Below are 27,515 nucleotides of genomic sequence, written 5' to 3'. Positions count from 1 at the left end.
CATCTCAGTCAATTACAGGTGTTCTACATCAGTCATCAATCACACTTCATCTCAGTCAATCACAGGTGTTCTACATCAGTCATCAATCACACTTCATCTCAGTCAATCACAGGTGTTCTACATCAGTCATCAATCACACTTCATCTCAGTCAATCACAGGCGTTCAACATCAATCATCAATCACACTTCATCTCAGTCAATCATATGTGTTCTACATCAATCACACTTCATCTCAGTCAATCATATGTGTTCTAAATCAATCACACTTCATCTCAGTCAATCACAGGTGTTCCACATCAATCACACTTCATCTCAGTCAATCACAGGCGTTCTACATCAATCATCAATCAATCAATCAGTCCACAATCTGTACCTCCACATCCCTCTTACATTCATACATAAAAATGAAATAAAAAAAACAACCCCCACCCCCCTTTACCAATATGACTACCCCTTCCCTCACACATTAAAAAAACAGAAAATCGCCCTCCCCCCCAACCCCCCCCCCCCCCCCCAGCCCACCCCAGGTGATCACAGGTCATCCTCCATCACCCCTTTCAGCGCCAGTTCAGCCGTCACGTTGTCCAGGTAGTTGGGGTCTGGGTAGCCGTGCCCGCTCAGGTTGGATCCGAACTCCGTTTTGTGGTGGATCTCGTTCCAGGTGACGGTGTCCGACTCCCCTGTGGTGGCCGAGGTGCCGATCGTGAACATCAGCTTGCGGCGGAACGCCAGCATCAGCAGCTTCAGAATCTGGCACACAGATGCACACATGGGGGTCCAGGGAATTTTTCTCTATATAATAATGATCATATTAACTCTCTCCATACGAACGGCGAAAGAGAAGACGTTAACAGCGTTTCACCCCAAATTACCACCATCAAAATATTGCAAGCGGAAGGCTCTTATACTGAAGAGGTGAATGTTGACAAAGAATACCACAATTCTGACGACGGAAGCTAAAGGTTGGGTCATTCAGACACCCACTGGACATCCGAAGGGTCTGTGTAGAGGAGAAGAGAGGACTGGCCGTACTGAGTGAGTTAATAGATAATGCTTATGGCGCAAACTCCTCACATAATGGGCTCTAAGCGCCTCACATGAAACAATAAATTTTCAGGGGGTCAGGGGTTTTCTGTCAACACAACAATAATAATAATACTAACAGATAGTGCTCATATGGTGCAAAACATCCCAAATATGGGCTCTAAGCGCCTCACATGAAACAACACATATACAACAGTACATAACAACAAACCTCTGCACATGAAAAAACAACACATAGAAAAATGTCTAGTATGTAAACTAAAACAACACTACAAATTGGAGATACATACACACACACACACACACACACAAAAAGGCCCAACACACACACACACACACACAGTAAACACCCACCCACACCCACACTACATGATGGTTTCAGTGGAGGGTTAAGTGGGGTTGGTAGGAGAAAGACTGCAGACAAACAGCCATGCTTCATCACACCCGAGGACAGCGTTGGTAAGTGACGGAGATCCTGACTCTTAGTCCACCAGGCCACAGCGGCCTTCCATGCACTACATGTACCAACCCCAGGAATGATGCAGACTAGCTTTAAAATGTTCTTTGGCATGTACTGAACTCTTTTTTTTTTTTTTTTTTTAGGTACCCAAGAAAACCTAGGGATGCGCTGTAGTTACAACCTTTAGAATAAGGGTACCTACCCTCTCATGCTCACCCGCCACCCCCCTAAGCCCCCCACAACCCCTTCCCATCATGGACACCCACCTTGCGCCCCCTGTTGTCATCGGGCAGAAATCCGGAGCGAGGGAATCCCCGCGCTGTGAACCTGTGGCCTGGATTCTGGTGCTCCGGTCCCTGTGGTCAACAGTGAACACACATCAATGTCAATACCTGTGGTCAACAGAGAACACACATCAATGTGAATACCTGTGGTCAACAGTGAACACACATTAATGTGAATACCTGTGGTCAACAGTGAACACACATTAATGTAAATACCTGTGGTCAATAGTGAACACACATCAGTGTGAATACCTGTGGTCATCAGTGAACACACACAGCATCAATGTCAATACCTGTGGTCAACAGTGAACAGACATCAATGTGAATATCTGTGGTCAACAGTGAACACACATCAATGTGAATATCTGTGGTCAACAGTGAACACACACAGCATCAATATGAATACCTGTGGTCAACAGTGAACACACATTAATGTGAATATCTGTGGTCAACAGAGAATACACATCAGTGTGAATATCTGTGGTTGACAGTATCAGTATCAGTAGCTCAAGGAGACGTCACTGCGTTCGGACACATCCATATATGCTACACCACATCTGCCAAGCAGATGACTGACCAGCAGCGTAACCCAACGCGCTTAGTCAGGCCTTGAGAAAGAAAAAAAGAAAAGGAAGAAGACAGGATTTCCGATTTTCCTAGATGTAGGCCACTCGTTGTTATTGCATCACCAACAAGTCTGTAAGCTCGCTCATTTCCCTTAACACCTGCATGTCCCGGGCAGTATGACCATGTAAATTTTTTAATCTGAAAGTTGCGCATTGCCTCATGCCACTCTGGGCTTCCCATTCCACTTTCAATTTTGTGTATGAGGTTCACCGAGTCCATTACAATCATATGGTCAACAGTGAACGCACATCAATGTGAATGCCTGTGGTCATCAGTGAACACAGCATCAATGTGAATACCTGTGGTCAACAGTGAACATTCATCAATGTGAATATTTATGGTCAACAGTGAACACACATCAATGTGAATACCTGTGGTCAACAGTAAACACACATCAATGTGAATACCTGTGGTCAACAGTGAACACACATCAATGTGAATACCTGTGGTCAACAGTGAACACACAGCATCAATGTGAATATCTGTGGTCAACAGTGAACACACATCAATGTGAATACCTGTGGTCAACAGTGAACACACAGCATCAATGTTGGTCAACAATGAACACACAGCATCAATGGGAATACCTGTGGTCAACAGTAAACACACAGCATCCATGTGAATATCTGTGATCAACAGTGAACACACATCAATGTGAATACCTGTGGTCAACACTGAACACACAGAACTCAGCTCTACCACCAAACTGAAGGTCTACTGTGCAGTGATCCTTTCCGCCCTCCTTTACATATCAGCGAGACCTGGACTGTCTACAGCAGAAACACCAAACAGTTCAATCGCTTCCACCTGAGCTGTATCTGTAGACTCCTCCACATCAGGTGGCAGGACAAAGCCCCCAACACTGAAGTCCTGGAACAAGCTGGCCTCTGCAGCGTCTATACCCTCCTGCAGAAAGCCCAAGCCAGGTGGGCTGGACATTTGGTCAGAATACCAGACAGTTGACTACCTAAGCAGCTGCTGTATGGAGAACTGTGTCAGGGCAAGTGCTCAGTTTGAGGGCAGAAGAAACGCTACAAAGACTGCCTCAAAGCGTCATTCAAAGACCTGTACGTCAGCGTAACACATGGGAGATGACTGCTCTGTACTGTGCAGCTTCGTGCAGCAAGATCACCACAGGAGCCCGTGTAGCTGAAGCCAGGCGCATCACTGAAGCGCAACAAAAGCGTGCTGTGGGCAAGGCCAGAGCAGCATCCACTGCCACAACAGCACCCACTCACTTGTGTCCCACATGTGGACAATCATTCAGTGCCTGGACTGGCCTCATCAGTCAGCACCGCACCCACAGCCACCGATCTTCCATCTGATATTTGAAGCCATGTGTCATCTTCGAATCCGAAGGACGAACATCATCAAGTGTGTGTGTGTGTGTGACTGTGACTGACCTGTATGCCGGGACTGATGTAGTAGGTGACGCGGATGGTGCCGCAGTGTGGGTGGCCAGGCAGGGGGCGGGACAGGATGTCGTAACTCATCTCCCCGGGGGGACAGTTCCCCAACAGCTCCCCGTAGATCGTCTTGCACGTTGGGCACTGAAGGCTGTCACCCTGCACACACACACACACACACTGTGTGTCAGCCAACAAACAATGCACACACACACACACACACACACACATGTACGTGTGTTCAGTGTGTCAGCCAACAAAACACACACACATACACACATACTGCACTCAGTGACACACTTGTTGCACTCAACAACACACACACACACACACACACGTTGCACTCAGTGTGTCAGCCAACAAAACACACACACACACACACACAGTGACACATACTTGTTGCACTCAACACACACACACACACGCGCGCGCGCATGCTGCACTCAGTGTGTCAGCCACACACACACACACACAGAGGCAGAGACAGGCACACAGAGAGACAGAGAAAGAGAGGACTTACCTTGTGAGCGCTGCCAAACATGGTGAGAAGACTGACAGACAGAGACAATGACAGAGAGGACTCGCCTGGTGAGCGCTGCCAAACATGGTGAAAAGACCGAGACTGACAGACAGAGACAGACAGAGAGACAGAGACAGACAGACAGAGCCAGACAATCAGAGACAGGCAGTCAGAGCCAGAGACAGAGACAGAGACAGACAGGACAGAGGCAGAGAGAGACACAGAGACAGTCAGAGACAGAGACAGACACAGAGACAGTCAGAGACAGAGACAGACAGAGAGACAGTCAGAGACAGAGACAGACAGAGACAGAGAGAGACAGACAGAGGCAGAGACAGACAATGACAAAGAGGACTCACCTTGTGAGTGCTGCCATACATGGCCAGCAGACAGAGGCGGTGAAACATGTGACTGCACTTGTTGAGCTGTATGACGTCACACTGCCCCGCCTTCCCCTCCCCATAGCTGGATGGTCCGCACAGAGTTTCGTAACATATACAGCAGTCCTGCAACAACGTGTCACATATACAGCAGTCCTGTAACAACATGTCACACATACAGCAGTCCTGTAACAACATGTCACATATACAGCAGTCCTGTAACATGTCACACATACAGCAGTCCTGTAACAACATGTCACACATACAGCAGTCCTGTAACAACATGTCACACATACAGCAGTCCTGTAACAACATGTCACATATACAGCAGTCCTGTAACAACGTGTCACACATACAGCAGTCCTGTAACAACATGTCACATATACAGCGGTCCTGTAACAATGTGTCACATACAGCAGTCCTGTAACAATGTGTCACATAAAGGAAAAGAGTACCTGGACCCCCCAGAATGATGGAAATTAGTACCTGGAGCCCCTAGAATGATGGTAAAGAGTGCGTGGACCCCCTAGAATGATGGAAATTAGTACTTGGACCCCCTAGAATGATGGTAATTAGTACCTGGACCGCCTAGAATGATGGTAAAGAGTACTTGGGTCCTTTAGAATGATGGTAATTAGTACCTGGACCCTTTGGAATGATGGTAATTAGTACACGGACCCCCTAGAATGATGGTAAAGAGTCCCTGGACCCCCTAGAATGATGGTAAAGAGTCCCTGGACCCCATAGAATGATGGTAAAGAGTACCTGGACCCCATAGAATGATGGTAAAGAGTACCTGGCCCCCATAGAATGATGGCAATTAGTACCTGGACCCCCTAGAATGATGGTAAAGAGTATGTGTGACACCCAGGGCTGAACTGATTCAAAGCCCTGTCTGTCAGTGTGGATAATCATGTGTACAGGGAAAATGAGTATAAAGGACAAGGTTAGTCAGCCTTACCTCTTTTTCTGGAGGTGTGATGAGCTCCATGTACCTGGACAGTACCTCTTCTGCTGTCTTCGCTGTGAACAACAAGGGAATAATCCATACATTTGTGTTCTGACCTTCAGTGGAACAATCCATACATTTGTGTTCTGACCTTCAGTGGAACAATCCATACATTTGTGTTCTGACCTTCAGTGGAACAATCCATACATTTGTGTTCTGACCTTCAGTGTAACAATCCATACATCTGAGTTCTGACCTTCAGTGTCACAATCCATACATTTGTGTTCTGACCTTCAGTGGAACAATCCATACATTTCTGTTCTGACCTTCAGTGTAACAATCCAAACATTTGTGGTCTGACCTTCAGTGTCACCAATCCATACCATTTCCGTTCTGACCTTCAGTGGAGCAATCCATACATTTGAGTTCTGACCTTCAGTGGAACAATCCATACATTTGTGTTCTGACCTTCAGTGTCACAATCCATACATTTGTTCTGACCTTCAGTGTAACAATCCAAACATTTGTGGTCTGACCTTCAGTGGAACAATCCATACATTTGAGTTCTGACCTTCAGTGGAACAATCCATACATTTGTCTTCTGACCTTCAGTGGAACAATCCATAATATCTATTTTGACCTTCAGTGTAACAATCCACACATTTCTGTTCAGACCTTCAGTGAAACGGCAAGAATCAAGAAGAAAGAGTTTTGCTGTGAATTAGGTTCAGGTTCAGAAAGGGGTGAGGAGTAGGGAACAGAACAGCCTTCTTGTGCATCTTCAGTTGTGGCCTCTTTCTGGGAAGATGGGGGAGGAGAAGGGGGAGGGGGTAAGGGGAAGGGTGGTGGTGGTGTGCGGCGGGGTATGACAGACCACTCTGGGTGTGACTGACAGCTGGTCATGGATTTTTCCTTTGGGGTCTGGATAATTTAACTTTCAGTACAATCTAATATTTAGTTTTAGCTTCTTTCTGGTTTGAGGCAGGCCAATTTCCTCTTTGGACTGCCCGGGCATTCTTGGAGCAATGTAACATTCAGTTTTGGCTTTTTTCTTCTTTTGGGGGCAGAACAATGTTATTCTTGGGCTTGGCAGTCTTGATGCAACTTACGTTTGGTCTTGGTCTATTTCTTTTCAGGCAGGGCTACGTTTTTGGGGGGAGGACTATATTTTGTGGGGGAAGGACAATTTTCTTTTTGGCAGGACAATCTTGGTGAAGCTCATATTTGGTTTTGGTCGTTTTGGTTGAGACGGTTTTCTTTTTTCGCAGGATAATTTTCTTTCTGGGCAGTACAATCTTGGTGAAATTTATATCTCGTCTTGGTCTTTTGGGGGGCAGGACAATTTTGGTATGATTTTGTCAAATCTTGGTCTTTTGGGGGCAGGACAATTTTGGTGCAACTTACATTTAGTTTGTCTTTTTCTTAGTGGTCAGGACAATTTTCTTTTAGGGTCAGACAGTCTTGGAATGACTTCTGTTTGGTCTTGGCTGTTTTCGTTTTGGACAGGACAATCTTGGCATTACTTACATTTGGTCGTAACCATTTTCCTTTTGGGGCAGGACAATCTTGGTATGAAAATTTACATTTGGTTGTGTCCTTTTTTGGGGTGTGGGGGGTGCAGGACAATCTTGGCATAACTTACGTTTGATCTTGGGCTTTTCATTTTGGGGCAGGACAATCTTGGTATGAAAATTTACATTTGGTCGTGTCCTTTTGGGGGGTGTGGGGGCGCAGGACAATCTTGGCATGACTTATGTTTGGTCTTGGCCTTTTGGGCAGGACAATCTTGGCATGACTTATGTTTGGTCTTGGCCTTTTGGGCAGGACAATCTTGGCATGACTTATGTTTGGTCTTGGCCTTTTTACTTTGGGCAGGACGATATTGGCATGACTTATGTTTGGTCTCAGCCTTTTGGGCAGGACAATCTTGGCATGACTTATGTTTGTCTTGGCCTTTTGGGCAGAACAATCTTGGCATGACTTACGTTTGGTCTTGGCCTTTTGGGCAGGACGATCTTGGCATGACTTATGTTTGGTCTTGGCCTTTTTATTTTGGGCAGGACGATCTTGGCATGACTTACGTCTGCTCCTGGCCTTTTTCTTTTTGGGCAGGACAATCTTGGTCTCTGTGGGTAGGGTCTCTGTCACAGGCAGACTGGCGGTGGACTGTTGTTGTAGTGGTGCGTTTCCTGGGAACAGAGCTTCACGCATCACATCACTGCTGCTGTCTCACTGCCAACAAAGTGTGTGTGTGTGTGTGTGTGTGTGTGTGTGTGTGTGTGTGCATGTCTGTGTGTGTGTTCAATTTTCATCACTTTTTGTACGTTCATTTATTGTGGGCTTTTCTTTCTTTTTTTCAAAACTGTTTGCCGAGTGGTACTGGCCCAGGGTTTTTCTCAAAATGCAAAAGTTACATGACTCTAAAGATTAAAAACCATATTTTTCCTGCGGTTCTGTCATTTTAAAATATTTTTTTTCAGAGTTCCATGACTCTTTAACCCCTAGGCTGCCTATATGACGAGATAACTCGTCAGTGCAAGCATGCACGCTTTGCTGCCACAATGATGAGATAACTCATCGAAATATTCTGACTTCTCCCTGGTTTGCATTGAGTTCACTGACAAAAATACTGGTAGCTTTAACTTGGAGAATCTTTCTAGATTCTATTCATAGCTAGAAACCCCATCTACATCATCAGGCAGTCCTTTATTTGAATGTTTTGGTTGGATTACTGCCGCTGGCTCCTCTCCTCGCTCGCTCAACAAAATGTCGGACCCCATGCTCAAGACATGCAATCGTGGTTGCACTAAATCAACCAAGATTGCTTTCTTTAGCTGATGCTCAGAAAGAACTGAAGCGTAAATTCGAAAGAGAAGACAGTGACAAACTTTCGTAGGAAGATTTGATAGAAAATAAAGGCAGCAATGATGAGACTGGCCAAGATACGACTATCAGTGAGTAGCAGACGACAGAAAGTGTTCAAATTTTTAGCAAGACAAAGAGTGAGCGATTTTCTTGGCACTCAGCCAATGCGATCTGATGAGAACTGGATGAAGTGACAGTGTATGAGAGGGGTGAAGAGGAGGGGGAGAGGGGTGAAGAGGAGGGGGGTGGAGACCAAGGAGGCATGGCCCCACATCCATATTTTCACTTGGAGAGGTCACAATGCATTGTGTATCTGTCTCTATTTTTATTGTGGTTGTTCTAGTATAATTTGTATGTGCAGGTATTATCCATTTGTTCAGAAAATATATTTTAGTGCAAATTACCTGACTAATGTTTGTAACGAACAAGTTGAAAATGTGACAATAAACAAAATACTGATTTCAAAACAACAGCATGTCACTGAAAATATATATAATGGGAAAACATCATGTGTTCTGTATTCTTTATTCATTTACCTTTCAGAAAATTTATACTTTTATGGGTCTTTCTCCAATAACAAAGAACACAGAATTTTTTGAAAATATATACCCATTTTTTGTGAAAAAAAACCCTGGCATTTCACTTCAATCTTATTTTCCTGGCAGCGAAAGGGTTAACACTAGTCTGTATGAACCATGTGTGTAATGAAATCGGCAGTGAACGACACACACAACTGGTGACACCAAAGTGAAGCATCACCATGGTGACATACTGACCTGGTCCTGGTGCTGAGGCCACACTGTGCTGACCACTGCTGGCCCCAGGTATCAGCAACCTGAAACAGGCAAGGTGAAAGTCACTGTCAGTACCTTCTAACAGGCAAGGTGAAGTCACTGTCAGTACCCTGAAACAGGCAAGGTGAAGGTCACTGTCAGTACCCTGAAACAGGCAAGGTGAACGTCACTGTCAGTACCCTGAAACAGGCAAGGTGAAGGTCACTGTCAAGGTCACTGTCAGTACCCTGAAACAGGCAAGGTGAAGGTCACTGTCAGTACCCTAAACACACAAGGTGAAGGTCACTGTCAGTACCCTAAACAGGCAAGGTGAAGGTCACTGTCAGTACCCTGAAACAGGCAAGGTGAAGGTCACTGTCAGTACCTTGAAACAAGCAAAGTGAAGGTCACTGTCTACTTTGAAACAGACAAGGTGAGGGTCACTGTCAGTACCTTGAAACAGGCAAGGTGAAGGTCACTGCAGGCATCACCATCCATCACACTTGTACTGATATAGATCACATCAAATAAATGTCACTTTTAGAAAATATCATGATGAATTACCCATAGGTACTTAAAACTGATTCTGTACATGTATTCAACCATTCATACATATGTATAAAAAACAACAACTTGCTAATAACATAAACATCTGTTTTTCCAATAAATTTTAAAACCAGACCCTGTAAAAGCTCTTCTGATTTCATAGACTTGAGATCAGGATAGCAAGACCTTAGCTGTAAGAATGTTATTTAAAGCAGTGAGAGATTTATAGTTAAAAAAAAAAAAAAGAAAAAAAAAATAAAGAAGAAGAATGGAATGGGAAAGAGAGAAAAATCTGAGGGTAGGGAAGAAAGAGATCAAGAAAGAAAAGTAGATCTGAGAAGAAGAAAATCAGATGAAGAGAAAACATTCCTACACAATAAGACAAAATGAGACAGAGAGGAGCAGAGACAGAAGAAAAAAAAGACATAGAGACTCACAGAGAGAGAGACAGACACAGCGAGAGACAGAGAGAGGCTCACAGAGATGCTGAGACAGAGAGACAAAACAGATGGACACCAAAGGCAGACTGAAGTGCGAAAAAGAGGCAGAGGGGTAAAGGTGTGAAGAGTGTGGAGGAGTTGGGGGGGAGGGATGGGTAAGGGGAGAGGCAGAAGGGGTGGGGGAGAGGAGGAGTAAGGAGGAGAGGCAGGAGAAGGGGTGGGGAGGGAGGAGTAAGGGGGAGAGGCAGGAAGGGGTGGATGAGAGGAGGAGTAAGGGTGAGAGGCAGGAAGGGGTGGGGGGTGGGGGGTAAGGGGAGAGGCAGGAAGGGGTGGGGGGTGGGGGTAAGGGGAGAGGCAGGAAGGGGGGGGGAGGGTAAGGGGAGAGGCAGGAAGGGGGGGGGGGGTAAGGGGGAGAGGCAGGAAGGGGTGGGGGAGGAGTAAGGGGGAGAGGCAGGAAGGGGTGGGGGGGAGGAGGGGTAAGGGGGAGAGGCAGGAAGGGGTGGGGGAGAGGAGGGGTAAGGGGAGAGGCAGGAAGGGGTGGGGGGGAGGAGGGGTAAGGGGGAGAGGCAGGAAGGGGTGGGGGAGAGGAGGGGTAAGGGGGAGAGGCAGGAAGGGGTGGGGGAGGAGGAGTAAGGGGGAGAGGCAGGAAGGGGTGGGGGGGAGGAGGGGTAAGGGGGAGAGGCAGGAAGGGGTGGGGGAGAGGAGGGGTAAGAGGGGAGAGGCAGGAAGGGTGGGGGGAGGGAGAGTAAGGGGGAGAGGCAGGAAGGGGTGGGGGGTAGGGTGAGAGGCAGGAAGGGGTGGGGGAGGAGGGGTAAGGGGGAGAGGCAGGAAGGGTGGGGGAGAGGAGGGGTATGGGGAGAGGCAGGAGGGGTGGGGGAGGAGGAGTAAGGGGAGAGGCAGGAAGGGGTGGGGGGGTAAGGTTGAGAGGCAGGAAGGGGGTGGGGAGGGAGGGGTAGAGGGGAGTAGGCAGGAAGGGGTGGGGGAGAGGATGGGTAAGGGGAGGGAGGCAGGAAGGGGTTGGGGTGGGGGGGTAAGGGGGAGAGGCAGGAGGGGGTGAGGGGGAGAGGCAGGATGGGGTGGACATCACATGTACAGCATGCACCACACCACTGACACTCAGTCTCACCCACCATCTCAGCTTCCATTGTTTAACAGCACACAACGCCTTCATCAACACTGCAGACCTATCACCACACTGAGCCACAGACCTATCACTACACAGATCCCCTGACAAATCAACACACAGATCCACCGACCAATCAACACACGGATCCACCGACCAATCAACACAGCGATCTGCTGACCAATCAACACAGTGATCTGCAGTCTGACCATTCAACACACAGATCCACCAAAACAAATCAGCACACAGATCCACAGACCGACCAGTCAGTACATGATAGACCCACCAACTGACCAGTCTGCATAAAAATCCACCAACCAATCCACACACATATCCATGAACCAATCAACATACAGATCCATCAATGAATCAGCACACAGATCCACTGACCAATCAATCAACGCACAGATCCATCGACTAATCAGCACACAGATCTGCTGACCGACCCATCAACACACGCCAACCAACCACGCCTCAGGAATGGGTGATCTTAAGTTCCGATCATCTCACACCTAGTTGCAGCAATCGTGGTACATTCTCAATGATAATCTTGAGCAAGATACTGTTAAGTAGGAATTTATGGTTAAATTGTTCATCCCCATATCAAAATCAACATCACACTTTCAGTTTCACCACCGTGAACTAGTCCCAACTACTGCACTGCAGTATACGCTTGTAGAAAACTGAAAGTCATTATTTCTTCACAAAAGTGTTCCTCACCACAAACCACAGCCCTTCTTTTCACTAACTTACTGCTGGACAGAAGAGAAGCACGCACCAAAACAAACATGCTGGCCCCAACCCATTTCCCCACTGATTCCCCAATCTATACCCCATGTCTCCTCTCTCTGCCCATCTCCGCCTTGTGAATAATGCAACATCCCAATATGTCCCTTGAACATGCGGCTGACAGAAGATTGAACTGCCGATGACTGTCTTGATCCTTCACACCCTGATTCAGATGGAAATGATGCTGACGCTCAGGCAGGCAAGCCCAGACGCCCACCACCTTCAGCTGATGGGCTGGCCCTGCCCATCGCCGCCTCATGCATATTCATGAAGGGAGGTGAAAGTCCCAGGTTGTCTCTCCCTTTCCTAAACATGGATTTACAGCCACACTGACCCCCTGTTTCTGCTTGGGGAAGATTTATAAGAAAGATAGAACAGTGAGGAGGGAAAGGAGGGGAAAGAAAAGGGACAGATGGCAGGGCAGGAGGGGGGGAGAGAGTTACACACTGAAAGAGTCAAAGACACAGAGTGAGACTGGAGAGAGAGTGAAAGAATGGGGACTGAGTGCGAGACGGAGAGAAAGAGACAGAGAGAGGAGAGTGCACAAACGACTGTTCAGTGTGTATAAATGATCATGCTGTATACATATAGATATACAAAGGAGGATCGTGCCATATGTGCACAGGAGGATCATATAAGGTGTGCAAAGGAAGATCATGCAGTGAGTACAAAGAATGATCATGTAATGTATCACTGTATGTACAGTCTGTAAAAGGAGGACCATGCAATATGTATAAAGGAAGATCATACAGTCTGTAAAAAGAATGATCATGTAGTGTGTAAAGAGGAGGATCATTCAGTGTGAACAAAGGATCATCCATTGTGTGCAAAGGACCATGCAGTCTGTAAAAAGAATGATCAAGAAGTGTGTACAAAGGACCATACAGTCTGTAAAAAGAATTATCATGAAGTGTGTACAAAGGACCATATAGTCTGTAAAAAGAATGATCAAGAAGTGTGTACTACGGAGGACCATACAGTTTGTAAAAAGAATGATCATGAAGTGTGTACTACGGAGGACCACACAGTTTTGTAAAAAGAATGATCATGAAGTGTGTACAAAGGAGGATCATACAGTCTCAGAGTCTGTAAAAAGAATGATCATGAAGTGTGTACTATGGAGGACCATGCAATCTGTAAAAAGAATGAAGTGTGTTCAAAGGAGGACCATACAGTCTGCAAAAAGAATGATCATGAAAATGAAGTGTGTACTATGCAGGACCATACGGTCTGTAAAAAGAATGATCATGAAGTGTGTACAAAGGACCATACAGTCTGTAAAAAGAATGATCAAGAAGTGTGTACTATGGAGGACCATACAGTCTGTAAAAAGAATGATCATGAAGTGTGTACAAAGGACCATACAGTCTGTAAAAAGAATGATCAAGAAGTGTGTACTATGGAGGACCATACAGTCTGTAAAAAGAATGATCAAGAAATGTGTACAAAGGACCATACAGTTTTGTAAAAAGAATGATCAAGAAGTGTGTACAAAGGACCATACAGTCTGTAAAAAGAATGATCAAGAAGTGTGTACAAAGGACCATACAGTCTGTAAAAAGAATGATCAAGAAATGTGTACAAAGGACCATACAGTTTTGTAAAAAGAATGATCATGAAGTGTGTACAAAGGACGACCATACAGTCTGTAAAAAGAATGATCAAGAAGTGTGTACAATGGAGGACCATGCAGTCTGTAAAAAAAGAGGATTTTAGGGTCTTTAAAAATAATGATCATGCTGTGTGTACAAAGGAGGATCATGTAGTGTGTAAAAAGAATGATCATATATGAGTAAAAAGAAGGATCTTGTAGTGTGTAAAAAGGAAGATCATACAGTCTGTAAAAAGGAAGATCACATAGTGTGAGAACAAAGTAGGACCATGCAGTGTACAAAAAATGACCATGTACTGATGTCGTGTGTACAAAGGAGGACCATATAGTGTGTATAAAGGAAGATCACGCAGTGTGTAAAACGAATGATCATGTAGTACGTAAACAAGAATGATAATGTAGTGTGTAAAAAAATTGATCATGTAGTATTTACAGAGGAGGATCATACAGTATGCACTCAACAATAACCAACACAGACAATAACACAGTGACACATTGTGACGCAAGGGTCCTCAGAAAGCTGGAACAAATGCACAAAAAAACACAAAGACACACACACAAAACAAAAAAGAACAACAAAACACAACCTCTACTACAATGAAAATTAACAGACTCTGCAGAAGATAAACCAGACAAGAACAGGAAACGACACCACACAACAACAATAACAGTCTAAGAAAACAGCTAAGACAACCGTCAGCACTCACGTGGAGCCAGACAGAATGTTGTGGCCCAGTGTGGGGACAAACGACGACTGGTTGAAAGGGTAACCTGCCGGCGCCATACCAAACCCAGCCAAGTGCTGCTGCTGCTGTTGCTGATGCTGTTGCTGCTGCTGCTGCTGGTGGTGGAAATGTTGATGCATCTGCTGCAGATGCTGAGTGTGAGGGGCCAGGTGGTTGGAGGAGGAGGGGTGTGGCGGGCCAGGCACAGCCAGCGCCTGTTGCTGGGACATGGGGTGGTGGTGGGGGTGAGGGAGTGGGTGGGGGTGGGGATGGTGGTGGTGGAGGGGGGATGCCAAGCCTCCCGGAGTGCCGTGTCTCTGAGGGGGCGGGGCCTGTGAATGGTGCGGGGCAGGGGCGGCGGCGAACGTGTGCGTGGCCAGGCTGCCCATCAGGCTGTGGCTGTGGGTGTGGCTGTTCACGGCCCCCCCTCCTGGTATGACACTCGCCCCTCCTCCCGCCATCTGCTTCAGCACCCGTTTGCGGGTCAGCGGGCCCTGGTAGGTGGTCACTCCTGACCCCTGCGAGGCAGGGGCGAGGGGGGCCTGGGCAGGAGAGGGCAGCACGCCCACAGGGGCTGGCTGCGAGGACGGCATCAGGGACATGTGGGGCGGAGCCATCGCCAGTCCTGCCGGAGGAAGCGTCCTTCCCAGCATGCTCCAGGTCCCTGAACTATGGCAGTGAGGGTTCAGCATGCTGTAGGCCCCGCCCACCGACCCCTGGGTGGAGGAGGAAGAGGAGGAGGCAGCAGCAGCGTGGGCATGAGGAGAGCCAAGATGCGACACGACACTGTGCGCGGCGTGGTGAGAGGACGACGACGAGTTGTGGGGCGTGTGCTGCTGGGCCATGTTGCCAGGGTACACCTGTCCCTGCGAGGATGGAGGACTGCTGTGTGACAACGATGACGACGACGATGACACCGACAGGTGGTTGTTGTGGACGCTGACCTGGGGCTGATGGGAAAGGTGTGTGGAGGAGGAGGAGGAGGAGGAGGGGGGCAGGTGAGTCATGGGGGGGAAACCCCGTGTCAGGTTGGCGCCCAGCGGCTGGGCGTAGGTGATGAGGTTGAGGGGCAGTGTGGACCCTGTGCTCACCAGGGACACTGTGGGCAGGGGGAAGGAGGGGGAGGTCAGGGGGTTCAAACCCCCGGCACTGTGCAGGCTGGTGGTCACCAGGGATGTCGTGGCCACAGGGCCACCGCCTCCTGAAACTGACCACACCACAACAGTCAGTGACAGGCCTTGACATCACCTCAAAACCTTGTCAACAGTCCAGCCAACATTGCAGGGCCATATCAGGAGCGACAAACTAAATAAAACAATCACAAACCCTTGTAACATCTGAAAAAACAAACAAAACAAACAAACAAAAACCCTGTAAAACAACACACTTCAAGACTTATCATCTTACCCGGTCTAGACTGTGGACATCAGCCCATATGCTCAATTTATCATCCACAGATAACAAAAAATGTTGTTTTTTTAAAAAAAACAGATGAAAAAATATTCAAAACCACACAAACCACATAAAAAAACATAGGTTAAAGGTATGGAAAATAACACAACAGGATGGACAGCTAGTGCCAGTCCCATTGTTAACAATTTCACGACGAAATCTTCAGAGCAAAACAGCACAGAAAGTATGTCATTGCCTTTTCCCTAGAAAAGAGAAATTGATTTTTTTTTTAAAGTGTCAAGGCTTGCTGGAAAAAAGGGGGAAAGACTTGGCTGACAGAAAGAGCAGGCAACAGTGAAAGAAGAAAAAAGGCAAAACAAAGAGAGCAATAGAAAAGAGGAAATTTTTAGCACAGAATTTCCAGAAGGGGGAGATGCCATTCATACTGACAGACCACAGGCACCCCCCAGTGATGAGCAAACAGCCTGGCAACCAGCTCTGTGCACAGGAAACAGACGCTCATCCCACAACATTCATGACACGTTCCCCTCCCCTCCACTTCACACACACATGCACACTACTGTAGCCATACAATTTGCGCATTCATATGAGCACATTTGCATGTAACGTGCCGATACGCAGTGTGTGTGTGTGTGTGTGTGTGTGTGTGTGTGTGTGTGTGTGTGTTGCAGTGTGTGTATCAACACACACACACATGTATCAGCAGAAAGCTGACCACTGCATGACACTGGACCCAAGGGAACAGACAGAGTGGTCAGTGTGAGCCTCACCTGAGGCGGTCAGAGGCGCAGACGCAGCAGCAGCAGCAGAGGGACCCGCCCCTTTCCCTGACTTCTTCCCCACAGACCCGCTCTGACCCCCGGCCTTCCTCATTCTCTTGTACTGCCGCGTCCTCAATCGCAGTGTCATCCCAATCGAAGCATCTGAGTCAGAGTCAGAGTCCGAGCCAGAGGTAGGTGGCACCGACTTTCCTTTTTTCTGCTGACTGCCGCTGCTGGCTGTGTGAGCTCCGGAGGAGGTGCTGGAGGAGGACGGGAAGCCATTGTGAGAGGTGGAGGGTTGGGGCATGGAAGAGGGGTCGGGCAGCACGTAGGTCAGCTTGAGGAAACACTTGGGCGTCTTGGCCGCCACTGGGTATGGGGCATGCAGGGGAGAGCGACGGATCTGGCGGGTCCTCCCGGTGTTGATCCTCACCTGTCACCACAAACACTCGCCTGTCACCACAACTGACAAGTCACCTGTCACCACAAGTCACCACCACAGTCACCTGTCACCACCACAGTCACCCGTCACCTCTCACCACAATCACCATAACAGTCACCTATCACCACAGTCACCTCAACAATCACCTGTCACCACAAGTCACCTGTCACCACAGTCATCTGTCACCATAGTCACCTCAGTCACCACAACAGTCACATGTTACCACAGTCACCTGTCATCACAGTCATCTGTCACCATCGTCACATGTCACAACAGACACCTGTCACCACAACAGTCACCTGTCATCACAGTCATCTGTCACCATAGTCACCTCAGTAACCACAAGTCACCTGTCACCACAACAATCACCTGTCACCACAACCGTCACCTGTAATCACAGTCATCTGTCACCACAGTCACCTCAGTAACCACAACAGTCACCTGTCACCACAACAGTCACATGTCATCACAGTTACCTGCCACCATAGTCACCTCAGTAACCACACCAGTCACCTGTCACCACAACAGTCACCTGTCATCACAGCCACCTGTCATCACAGTCATCTGTCACCATAGTCACCTCAGTCACTACAACAGTCACTTGTCACCACAACAGTCACCTGTCATCACAGCCACCTGTCATCACAGTCATCTGTCACCATAGTCACCTCAGTCACTACAACAGTCACTTGTCACCACAACAGTCACCTGTCATCACAGCCACCTGTCATCACAGTCAGCTCAGTCACCATAGTCAGCTCAGTCTCCACAACAGTCATCTGTCATCACAGTCATCTGTCACTTGTCACCTCAGTAACCACAACAGTCACCTGTCACCACAAGTCACCTGTCATCACAACAGTCACCTGTCACCACCACAGTCACCTGTCACCACCACAGTCACCTGTCACCTCTCACCACCACAGTCACCTGTCACCACAGTCACTACAACAGTCGCCTGTCACCACCACAGTCACCGGTCACCACAACAGTCACCTGTCACCACAGTCACATGTCATCACAGTCACCATGCAGTCACTCAAAGGCTAAACGACATGTAACCTTCTCCAGCCATGGAGACAGAGAATTCTCTCTCACACACACACACACACACACAAATGAGAGAAACAGACAGGGCGGAATGAGGTGTGATGCAGTGTGTCGAGCTTACAAGAAAAATAGTATTATGAAGTCATGGTTTTCTTGAGTTTGAGTTGTTCCACTAACAAAGTAACATTTCTGGGTGTGTGTGTTTGTTTTTTTTCACTCCACTTGGTGTGCAAATGTAAAAAAAAAGTCTGTCCTAGCAGTAATAGTAGAACTAGAAGTAGTAAGTTAGACTAACAGTAGTAGTATTAGTGGTAGTAGAGAAGTGACAAAACAAGCTGTAAAGTAATTCACAGTCCCTTCTTTGTTTCAGAGCTTGGTATAGGTCAAGGTTATATGACCAACTTGCTGAAAGTTTTACTTGTCAAAACTTAAAAAAATGGTTGAGAATTTTTAGGAATTGTCCAGCTGATTCTCATGTGCTTGTTTCAGCTGAGGTGACAGTTGTGTTAGTAACTGTTTCTGAAACAATAATTTTCTTGCATTTGAAATGAATGCTGAACAACAACAAATTTCCACCAGCGGTTTTTGTGTGACTGTACTGAGATGAAGAAAAGAACATGACCACTAAAAAGTTTACATGTTTCAACAAGATCACCACATACTCTTCTACCCTTAACTGTAAGAAAAAAAATACTGTTTCTCCTCCTCTTTTTTTTTCTTTTTTTTTTGATGCAAATATGGTGTAGTGTACATAGATCAGTATGCACACTCTGATGCCTCCTCCCCCAATTTCAGACAAAATTCTCTGCCTGATCCACTGCAAGTTTTCTTCAATATCTTTTTTTTTCTAACTGTCAAATTTTCCTTAAATTTCAAAATCATCAGCAGGGTTCACAACACAGTCTTCCAGTACCAGCAGCTCCTAAAAACAAGCTACAGACTTTCATTCCCTTTACAGAAAACTGCATCAAATGTCTTTTTCGTCTCTTTGATTCACTTCTGTCCACAAAAGAAACTGAATGGACCGTGTATTAGTTTCTGTAACCGAGCCTGTCAAACATGGCTCTCCACAGACATGGAGAAAACGGCTACATGCTGTGGTATGCTTGAGGTGATGGCAATGTCTCCTTTACTGCAGACTTTAAAAGAATTTCTTAAATGCTCGAGACATACCAAAATGACATGATTTAAATGACATTATCACCTCAAATACCATAATCGATATATCACGCTAAAAAAACATGTTTTAATATTAATCTTTGGACTCCATCGGTAGACATGCTTCAGCGCTGTGAGTCAGTCAACTAACTCTTGACCCTAACATGCTGGATTCAAGTCTGCTATTAATAAGTATTATGCCTTTTTTCTTCTTCTTGACCTGAAGCTTTATAATATCAAATACTGAACACATTTTAACTTTAATTTTTTTTTTTAATAATAAATTCTATCTGTAAATATACTTTAAGTAGGTATCACAATTAAGCCTTGAAGGCCTTGCCTTTCTTGTTCATTTTTTTTTTTTTTTTCAAATGGGAAATTCCATGAAAGTCCTTACAGTTTCATCATTACATTTATTAGGTGACTGACTCCACAGAAACAAGCATCAAGCCAATTCTTACACTTTCAGTCATGTCATTTTTCAGCAGTACCCCGCCACAGAAACAATACAGCTTCCCAAAAAGCGTGAGCCTCTCTCACTGTGTGACAATCAGCTGTGTTCCAGTGCCAGGAAGAGTCTCCCCATGTGACAGCACTGTGGCCAGTGAGTCCACTTCACCCAGCTCTTCACTGCCTGAGCTACAGTTCACCCACCTTGGATCAACACCCTCCACTGCCTGCTAACTCACTCTGCAGGTTTGGGGAAGGAGAGAAGGGCAGGGGGGATGGGGGGGGGGGGGTATGGGGGGGGGGGGCGGGAGGAGGGTCAGAGGGAAAGGGGAACAGAGAGGAAAAAGAGAGTGGTCATGTGTGGTTCATGTACTTTGTTATTTTTTTCTATCATGTGAAGCGCACAGACAGTCTTGGAGACAAAGGGCGCTGAACAAATGTACATTGTTATCATCATTATTCTGTTTCTCTGTGATGATCTGCGTTTCAAAGGAAAACCGCTGAGCAGAAAGATAAATTCATCCACTTGCTTTAACCCCTTGACTGCTGAACCGTAATGAAGTACAGTTTGAAAGGCAGTTAGTGCTTTTTCAGTTTTTGTGTACACATATCTGTGGTGTGTGTGTACACAGATATGGATATGGATATGGATATACAGTAGGCCTCCTTTGGTCATGGCTGACCATGGATAGAGTATATCCGACCTAATGTCTAATTGGGCTGTCTGCTTGGACCAAGCAGTGTCGCCTGTGACTGTAGAGACCGATGCGAGAGAGACAGTCTCTGTCACAGCGGTCACATGTGTAAGCTGATGCTGGTCTGTTGGCTGCCGACCCTTTTCTGCGAGCTCGCTTTTCTGCTGCAGCAGCTGACAATGATGATATGGATATGGATATAATATATATATATATATTCATTTATTTCACTGATCTATAATCCCAAGAGGAAGAAGTTAAAAACAGATGTAACTGATGCCATGACTTGCTGTGTAACCTGTTTCATCTCAGTTAGGTGTCAGCCCTTCACAGATGCCATGACTTGCTGTGTAAGCTCTGTTTTATCTCAGTGAGGTGTCAGCCCTTCACTGATGAGCATGACTTGCTGTGTAAGTTCTGTTTTATTTCCATGAGATGTCAGTCCTTCACTGATGCCATGACTTGCTGTGTAAGCTCTGTTTTATTTCCGTGAGGTGTCAGCCCTTCACTGATGCGTGTGCATGTGTGTGTGTGTGCTCACACATGAACAGGCACTGCACTTGTTTACAAAAGTTCTATACTATAATATAAATGCATGGGGCTTCTGAATGCATGTATAAATGAGGTGTATGAGGTCTGTTAACTCTTTCATTTCTATTTTTCTATGAACCATTACTCCCCCTTGTCCGAGATCCCTACCATTCGCATATTCCCTTCATTTCTGGATTTAGAGAACAGAAAGAAAGTATGAAGCAGGATACTTATTTTGGAGCCTTACGGTAACGCGGCTCATTACAGTACACTAAGATTGTCATATACTGTTGTGTTCAGAATTGATGTGAGAAGTTGTCTGAGACCCTGTTGACACTATAGGGTGACATCTCTGGTGACACTCAGGTGTAAAACAGGTGACTTTGGGGTCAAACACAATGCATACAAGTACGTACCACATGCAGGACAGTGTTTTGCTTGAAGAGTATGCACATCATGCAGGTACTCACCAAGTAGTGCCTCATATGTATCTCAGTGCCACACTGCTAGTCATATCCACGAAAAACTGTCACAATTGTCACTACTGTTGTCCTTATCACATGAATGATTTGAACTTTGTCTCAAAGAGAATATATGCCTTTTACTACACTAGCAGTCACTGAGCCAGAATCAGATCATTATCTACACAATTATTGAACAAAAACTATTCAGAAACAATACTGTCTCTAAATACGCACGTCCATGTCACAATCATTACGTAATATGCCACACAAAGGTGATACGTGTGTGATATGCCTTGAATCAGTCATGCCAGTTACTGCACAAGCGTACACCACAATTTTCACACTTCTTACTTTTTTTTACTTTTCATCACCCGCTATCTGCGCTTCTGTAGCAACAGCTAATTGCACTCTCTCCTTGTCATTCATTTGAAACAGATCGAAATCATTATCTGTTAGAGCGTTGTAAAACTCATCATCAGAAAACTGGTCACAATCCGAACTTTCTACACATTCCGTTTTTCTGTGTCCGTGTGTCTACACAGCACATCGGCAAGAATGTAGCGGCGCCCACTTTCCCACGGCCTAGGAAGGGAGAAGGGGGTGTCTGGCATCCATTCCACTCATAAACACTGCCCCGCTAGTGACCCGGTCAAGGATAGATGACGCGCACTGATGACGCGCACTGATGACGCGACTCGCGGGAAGTTCAAAGCGCTTACCGCGAGAACCGATTTTCCGGGCTGCAGGAAGGAAAGGGGGAATTCTCAGCTGCACGGTTTTCTGGCCTCCAGGAATGAAGGGTAAAAATCCTGTAAACCGGAAAACCGTGCTGCAGGGATGAAAGAGTTAATGTGTTATACATGCATGGAGGTAAAGTGGTTATACTGCACTGTCAGGTCCATAACCAGGAGTACAGGCGTGCCCTGTATACCCACCTGTTGCATGGTAGTGAAGTGGTTATACTACAGTGTCAGGTACACAACCAGGTGTGCAAGGTGTACCCACCTGTTGCATGGTGGTGAAGTGTACAGAGTAGGGCAGGTTGAAGATGGCGGACATGTCCAACATCTGCTGACCGCTGTGCTGGGCATGCTCCAGACAGGACGAGATCTCCATGTCGTAGGGCACCCACTGCCCAGCCGCATCCCCCTCGTACTCCCACATCACCTGCTGGGCCGCCGGGCTGCTCCCCGGGTAGATGGCCCGACGCACCGGCCGCGACGTTCCTATAACAGCCACATCTCTTCACTGCACGGTTAGCTCCCTGCCAAAGGGGGGGAGTGAGGTGGGGGAGGGGATGGGGTCTGGCAAAAATTGGGGGGGGGGGCGGGGGGTGAGGGGGGGTTCCAGTGAAAATGTAACGCACAAATGTGCATTGCTGATGCTTTGGATTTAATGGAAAGGACACACTGCATGTTCAGCAAGAGTTCCTGGGATGTTCTGAAAATTTCTAGAGTTAACAGATTAAGGGTTATCATCCTGAAAGTCCTTTCCCTTCAGAAAAAAACAAACAAAACAAAACAAACAAAAAAAAAAAAACACAGATAAAGAGTTAAGATCATGTGACAATCCTTTCACTTCAGAGTGAACAGATATAATCCTGTAATAGATTTGTCCCTTCAGAGTCAACAGATAAAGAGTTAAGATCCTGTAACACTTCTGTCATTTCAGTGTCAACAGATAAAGAGTTAAAATCCTGTAGCAGTTCTTAAAGAGTTTTAAAAATCTGTAACAGTTTTGTCCCTTCATAGTTAACAGATACAGTTAAAATTCTGTAACACGTCTGTCCCTTCAGGGTTAACAGATAAAGGGTTAATTACTTAATATCCTGTAACATTTCTGTCCCTTCAAATTTAGTAGATAAAAAGAGTTGAAATCCTTCACTTCACAGACCAGAAACCTAGACTCTCACAACTAAGGCTTTATCATTTAAAGTTTGACCTTTTCATGTTTCAAAAAACTTTCATGCACCAGATCTGGTGTAGTACCAAGGCTTTATAAGTTTGTTATAATTATACTTGAGAAATCCTGGTATATATAACTTAAGAGCCACACACAACAACAACAAAAAATTGTTATGTTTTGTAACATATTTCAGAGTTTAGGTTTGGTTCAACACAACATAATGAAATTCAATAAAGATCTTTCGATCTGTTCACCACCAACCAATGTAGATCCTGTTCTTCTTTCCCAACTGGCAATTCTCCACATCCCCTCCCCCACCACACAATGTGTATTTTCATTTGTACCTGGTCTACTGCACTCTTTTGTATGCACACACATGTGAACTGTTCAAATGTGTGTGTGTGTGTGTGTGTGTGTGTGTGTGTGTGTGTGTGTGTGTGTGGTTGTTACTGTTGTGTTGTTGACTGTTTCAAAGGAAAAGTTTCCAGTACAAGAATACATGTGTACGCAAACACACTATTTTGGATCACTGAAAATGACCTGGAAACAGTAACTGTCAATAATCACACAAACAGACACAAACACACAGACACACACACACAGATACACACACATGCAGACGCACACACACTTATGCAAGCACATGCTCACACGCACTCAAACACACACACACAGTGACACACATGGGCTAACACATGCATCCATTTCAATCCTAAAACCCTGTCTTCCTGCCCACACTAAAAAACACACACCCATCACAGGGCATGTAATTCACTGCCTGTTCTGAATTGCAAATTGTAGTAATTCAATCAGTGCAAAACAATTGCACAGGTTTCAGACAAAACAGCACCTGTACACGTTTCAAGGACAGTTGCACATATCCAGTTGACTGCATTTCTAATCCTCACAGAAACTCTCTTCACACCACTCGCATAAGCTGGATTTGTTGTATAGTCAAAACTAGTAAACAAAGACAACAAAAAGTGAAAGTGAGTTGTCAGTGGGTTCATAACTTCATAGTCACAATGTTGATTATAACTTAAAAGCGGAGACCAAGTTGAAGAATATATTCTTTCAAACTTAATATTTTTTGCACTCCAATTCTGAAATAATGTGTGTGTATAGTGAACTGTGGAATCATCTATGGCTCTGGCAAAAAAAAGAATGCTCAACGCTTCAAGGCAAGGGTGGAACAACTTTGTTGTGTTTGCGCTGTTGTCACTGACGATTGTTCATTCCGACGAGCTGTGCCAACAATGACAACTAGTGTGTTCAGTCCAACATGTGCAGCTATCCATGTGAGCAAGTACATGGGTTCTGAGTAGCCATGCAACCAGCTGTACCTTCAGACAGATGTTATGAAACAGATGTTGAAATAAAATGGAATAGATACTGTGACAAAATGGAGGCAAATTGCAAAGGAACAACAGTGACAATATTTCACCCCTGTGTTTCAAACTACATTTGTGTTTTGCAGGAAACTGAGAGAAACCTACAAACAACCTGTTGGTCCAAATGAAGATGGGGAATGGGATTGGGATATCTACCATAGTACCAAGACTGAACAAACACTACTGAAGTGACTCAGCAAAAGTGCAGGGTATTATCTGGTGTGAGGCCTCCTGGAGACCAAATGTTGATGGTTCCCTGGGGACTGCTCATGCTGGGAGTGGAGCTGTGACAGACAAACCTGGGTGTGGCTGTCTATAGTCAGAACGAGTGGTACAAGTGGGGGTAATGCTACAGAATCAGTGCAAATGGTGGAACAGCAAAAAAACAAAAAAATAAATTAATTTAAAAAAAACTAAAAAGGGGGTGGGCGGTGGGGGGGTGAGGGGGAGACAGAATATCTTAACTGGGACATATAATACTGTGACATAACCATACATAATAAATTGTCCTTAAGTGTTTCATTGGTCATACAGTTTGAGGAACATAAAAGTGAACGCAGGATAAAGAGACTGAAACAAAACGACTGAGTAAACCAAAGAAAAGAATCAAATGGCATAAGGAAATGGCGGTGATTGTAGTGGAACTAGTGAAGTAGTAGTAGTGGTGGTAGCATGGTAGGGACAAAACAAGTTGTCAAGCGTCAACACTCCCTTCTTTGTTTCACACAACAATATGAATTATAATTATTCTGTCAAAATTCCATGCCCAGTTTGCCAAAGCTTTTACTTACCAAACTCAAAGCTTCAAAAAAGAGTTAACAACCATGAGGAATTGTCCAGTTCATTCTTTCTTGAATGTATCAATAGTTGGTCCATGTTTTAGTTCAAGTGACAGTTCATTCTATATTTTACTATTTATCAACTTGTTACTGTCATTCTGATAAACTGAATACTGTCTAGGAAATAGTATTTGAATGTTGAACTCTTTTTTTTATCAGCTTTTTATGGAATTATCTTGAGGTGAAGAAAATAACTGTTCCCCCAAAACATCAAAATGACCATTAAAAAGCTCATAAATATATCTTGACAAGAATTAAGATCACCACATAGTGACATACTCTTCAACCATTGAGAGAAAACTTATTAAGTTAATTATTGCACTTGTAAGCTTTTTTTTTTTTTTTTTTTTGCACACTACTGACTGCAAGTGCAAAGGAGTGGTGCTTCAGGTATGGGCACCACACAGCATTTCCATTCTCCGAGTGTGGTCATACCAGAGCTTTGTAAAGTTAGTTGTATTGCAGTACATTACTTTTTTGTCACAACAGATCTTTGTGTGTGAAATCTCGGTTGCTATCCATGGGAGAGCATGCCACTTCAGTGCAATGCCACCTCAACCCCCATTTTTCTGCCTGCAAGTGCATCGCAAGTGTATCAATTTTCCCATCTAAGTGGACTTTTCTATAGAATTCTGCCAGAGACAATCCTTTATCGCTCTGGGTTCTTTTCTCCACTAAGTGCATGTTACACATGGAACCTAGTTTTATCATATATTCCAAAATACTAACAAGTCATGGTTGGAATATGTCATTTATTTTTATATTATTCTTTTTTTTTATATTGTCAAACAGTTTCAGTTTGTCAAAGAGAAGTCACAGCATTCGGACAAATCCATATACACTACACTACATCTTCTAGGCAGATGCTTGACAGCAGCATTACCCAATGCGCTTGTCAGGCCTTGAATGCATGCTTATATACTGTGTACCTATCACTGTATCAGAGTGGATTTCTTTTCACATAATTTTGCCAGAGGACAACTCTTGTTGCCTTGGGTTCTTTTTCAGTGCGCCAAATGTGTGCTGCACATGGGACCTCTGTTTATCGTCTCATCTTAAAGACCAGATGCTCAGTTTGGTTTTCCAGTCAAACTTAGGTGAATGGGCAAGAACGGGATTTGAACCCACACCCTCACGGCCGCTGTTTTGGCAGCTGAGCGTCTTAATCATTCTGCCACCTTCCTCCTCTTGTAAAACTGCCACTGGAAATCTTCTCATTATCTCAGCCTTCTTTATTTTAACCGGAACTACAACTGTACAAGTCCAAAAAGATAAGTGACCAAGGCCTGAAGCATACTAATATCAACCCTACATTACTTACAGTGGACTATTAATATCAAGCGTCCAAGATGACACATTATACATACACCACATGCAAGAAACATCACATATGCTGTGTAAGACATTCAAAACCCTATGAGTTCTACAACAAGCTGATAGAAAAAACTATGATGACGCGGTACTCACAACAGTCACATGTTCTAAAATGTGCCTGTTTACATAAATTAGCCTGTCACTAGTATTAGTATTCGAGCACTACTATTCTGACTCATCAAATCAGGAATTGTGTAAAAGATCAGTTACAAGCCTTTTCTTTACACGCTCTCGACTCATGCTAATATGCCAAGAGGTAGCGGATACAGTAGTTTATTTACGGCACGGACTTACCAGTTCCTTTCCTGATTTGGCACATAGACGAAATGTCGACTGTGTACATTTTCAATGCCGCTGAAACATTTCCCAAGCATACTTGTGAAGCATTTTGTCCTTCTTTGTCGATGTATGCTGTAACCTGCGGGCAGTATGGACGCCACTTTCCATGCTCATTTAACCATTCCCACACTACAACGCCTTTATTTGCAGCACCGCGACT

At 45.3% G+C, this 27,515-nt stretch overlaps 1 protein-coding gene across 2 annotated transcripts; it reads right to left on the bottom strand.

The window, feature by feature from the left end:
* Window positions 1–527: 527 nt before the first annotated feature.
* On the bottom strand, window positions 528–27,490 carry LOC143274697 (uncharacterized). 2 transcript variants are annotated; one of them, XM_076578587.1, is made up of 11 exons: window positions 27,311–27,490; window positions 22,513–22,733; window positions 16,727–17,150; window positions 14,526–15,750; window positions 9,312–9,370; window positions 7,752–7,859; window positions 5,683–5,744; window positions 4,701–4,847; window positions 3,819–3,980; window positions 1,771–1,860; window positions 528–750 (listed from the first exon to the last, which is right to left on the bottom strand). In XM_076578587.1, exons 1-11 carry the CDS (start codon window positions 27,357–27,359, stop codon window positions 532–534), a joined length of 2,766 nt encoding a protein of 921 aa, XP_076434702.1. In that variant the 5' UTR covers window positions 27,360–27,490; the 3' UTR covers window positions 528–531. The 2 variants fall into 2 exon arrangements, with proteins under 2 accessions (XP_076434702.1, XP_076434703.1); XM_076578588.1 differs by having other exon boundaries at window positions 14,526–15,744.
* Window positions 27,491–27,515: the final 25 nt, after the last annotated feature.

This window comes from Babylonia areolata, chromosome 29, assembly GCF_041734735.1.
Source record: "Babylonia areolata isolate BAREFJ2019XMU chromosome 29, ASM4173473v1, whole genome shotgun sequence".
NCBI classification, from domain to species: Eukaryota; Metazoa; Mollusca; class Gastropoda; order Neogastropoda; family Buccinidae; genus Babylonia; species Babylonia areolata.
This window is presented reverse-complemented; position numbering and strand designations above follow the sequence as displayed.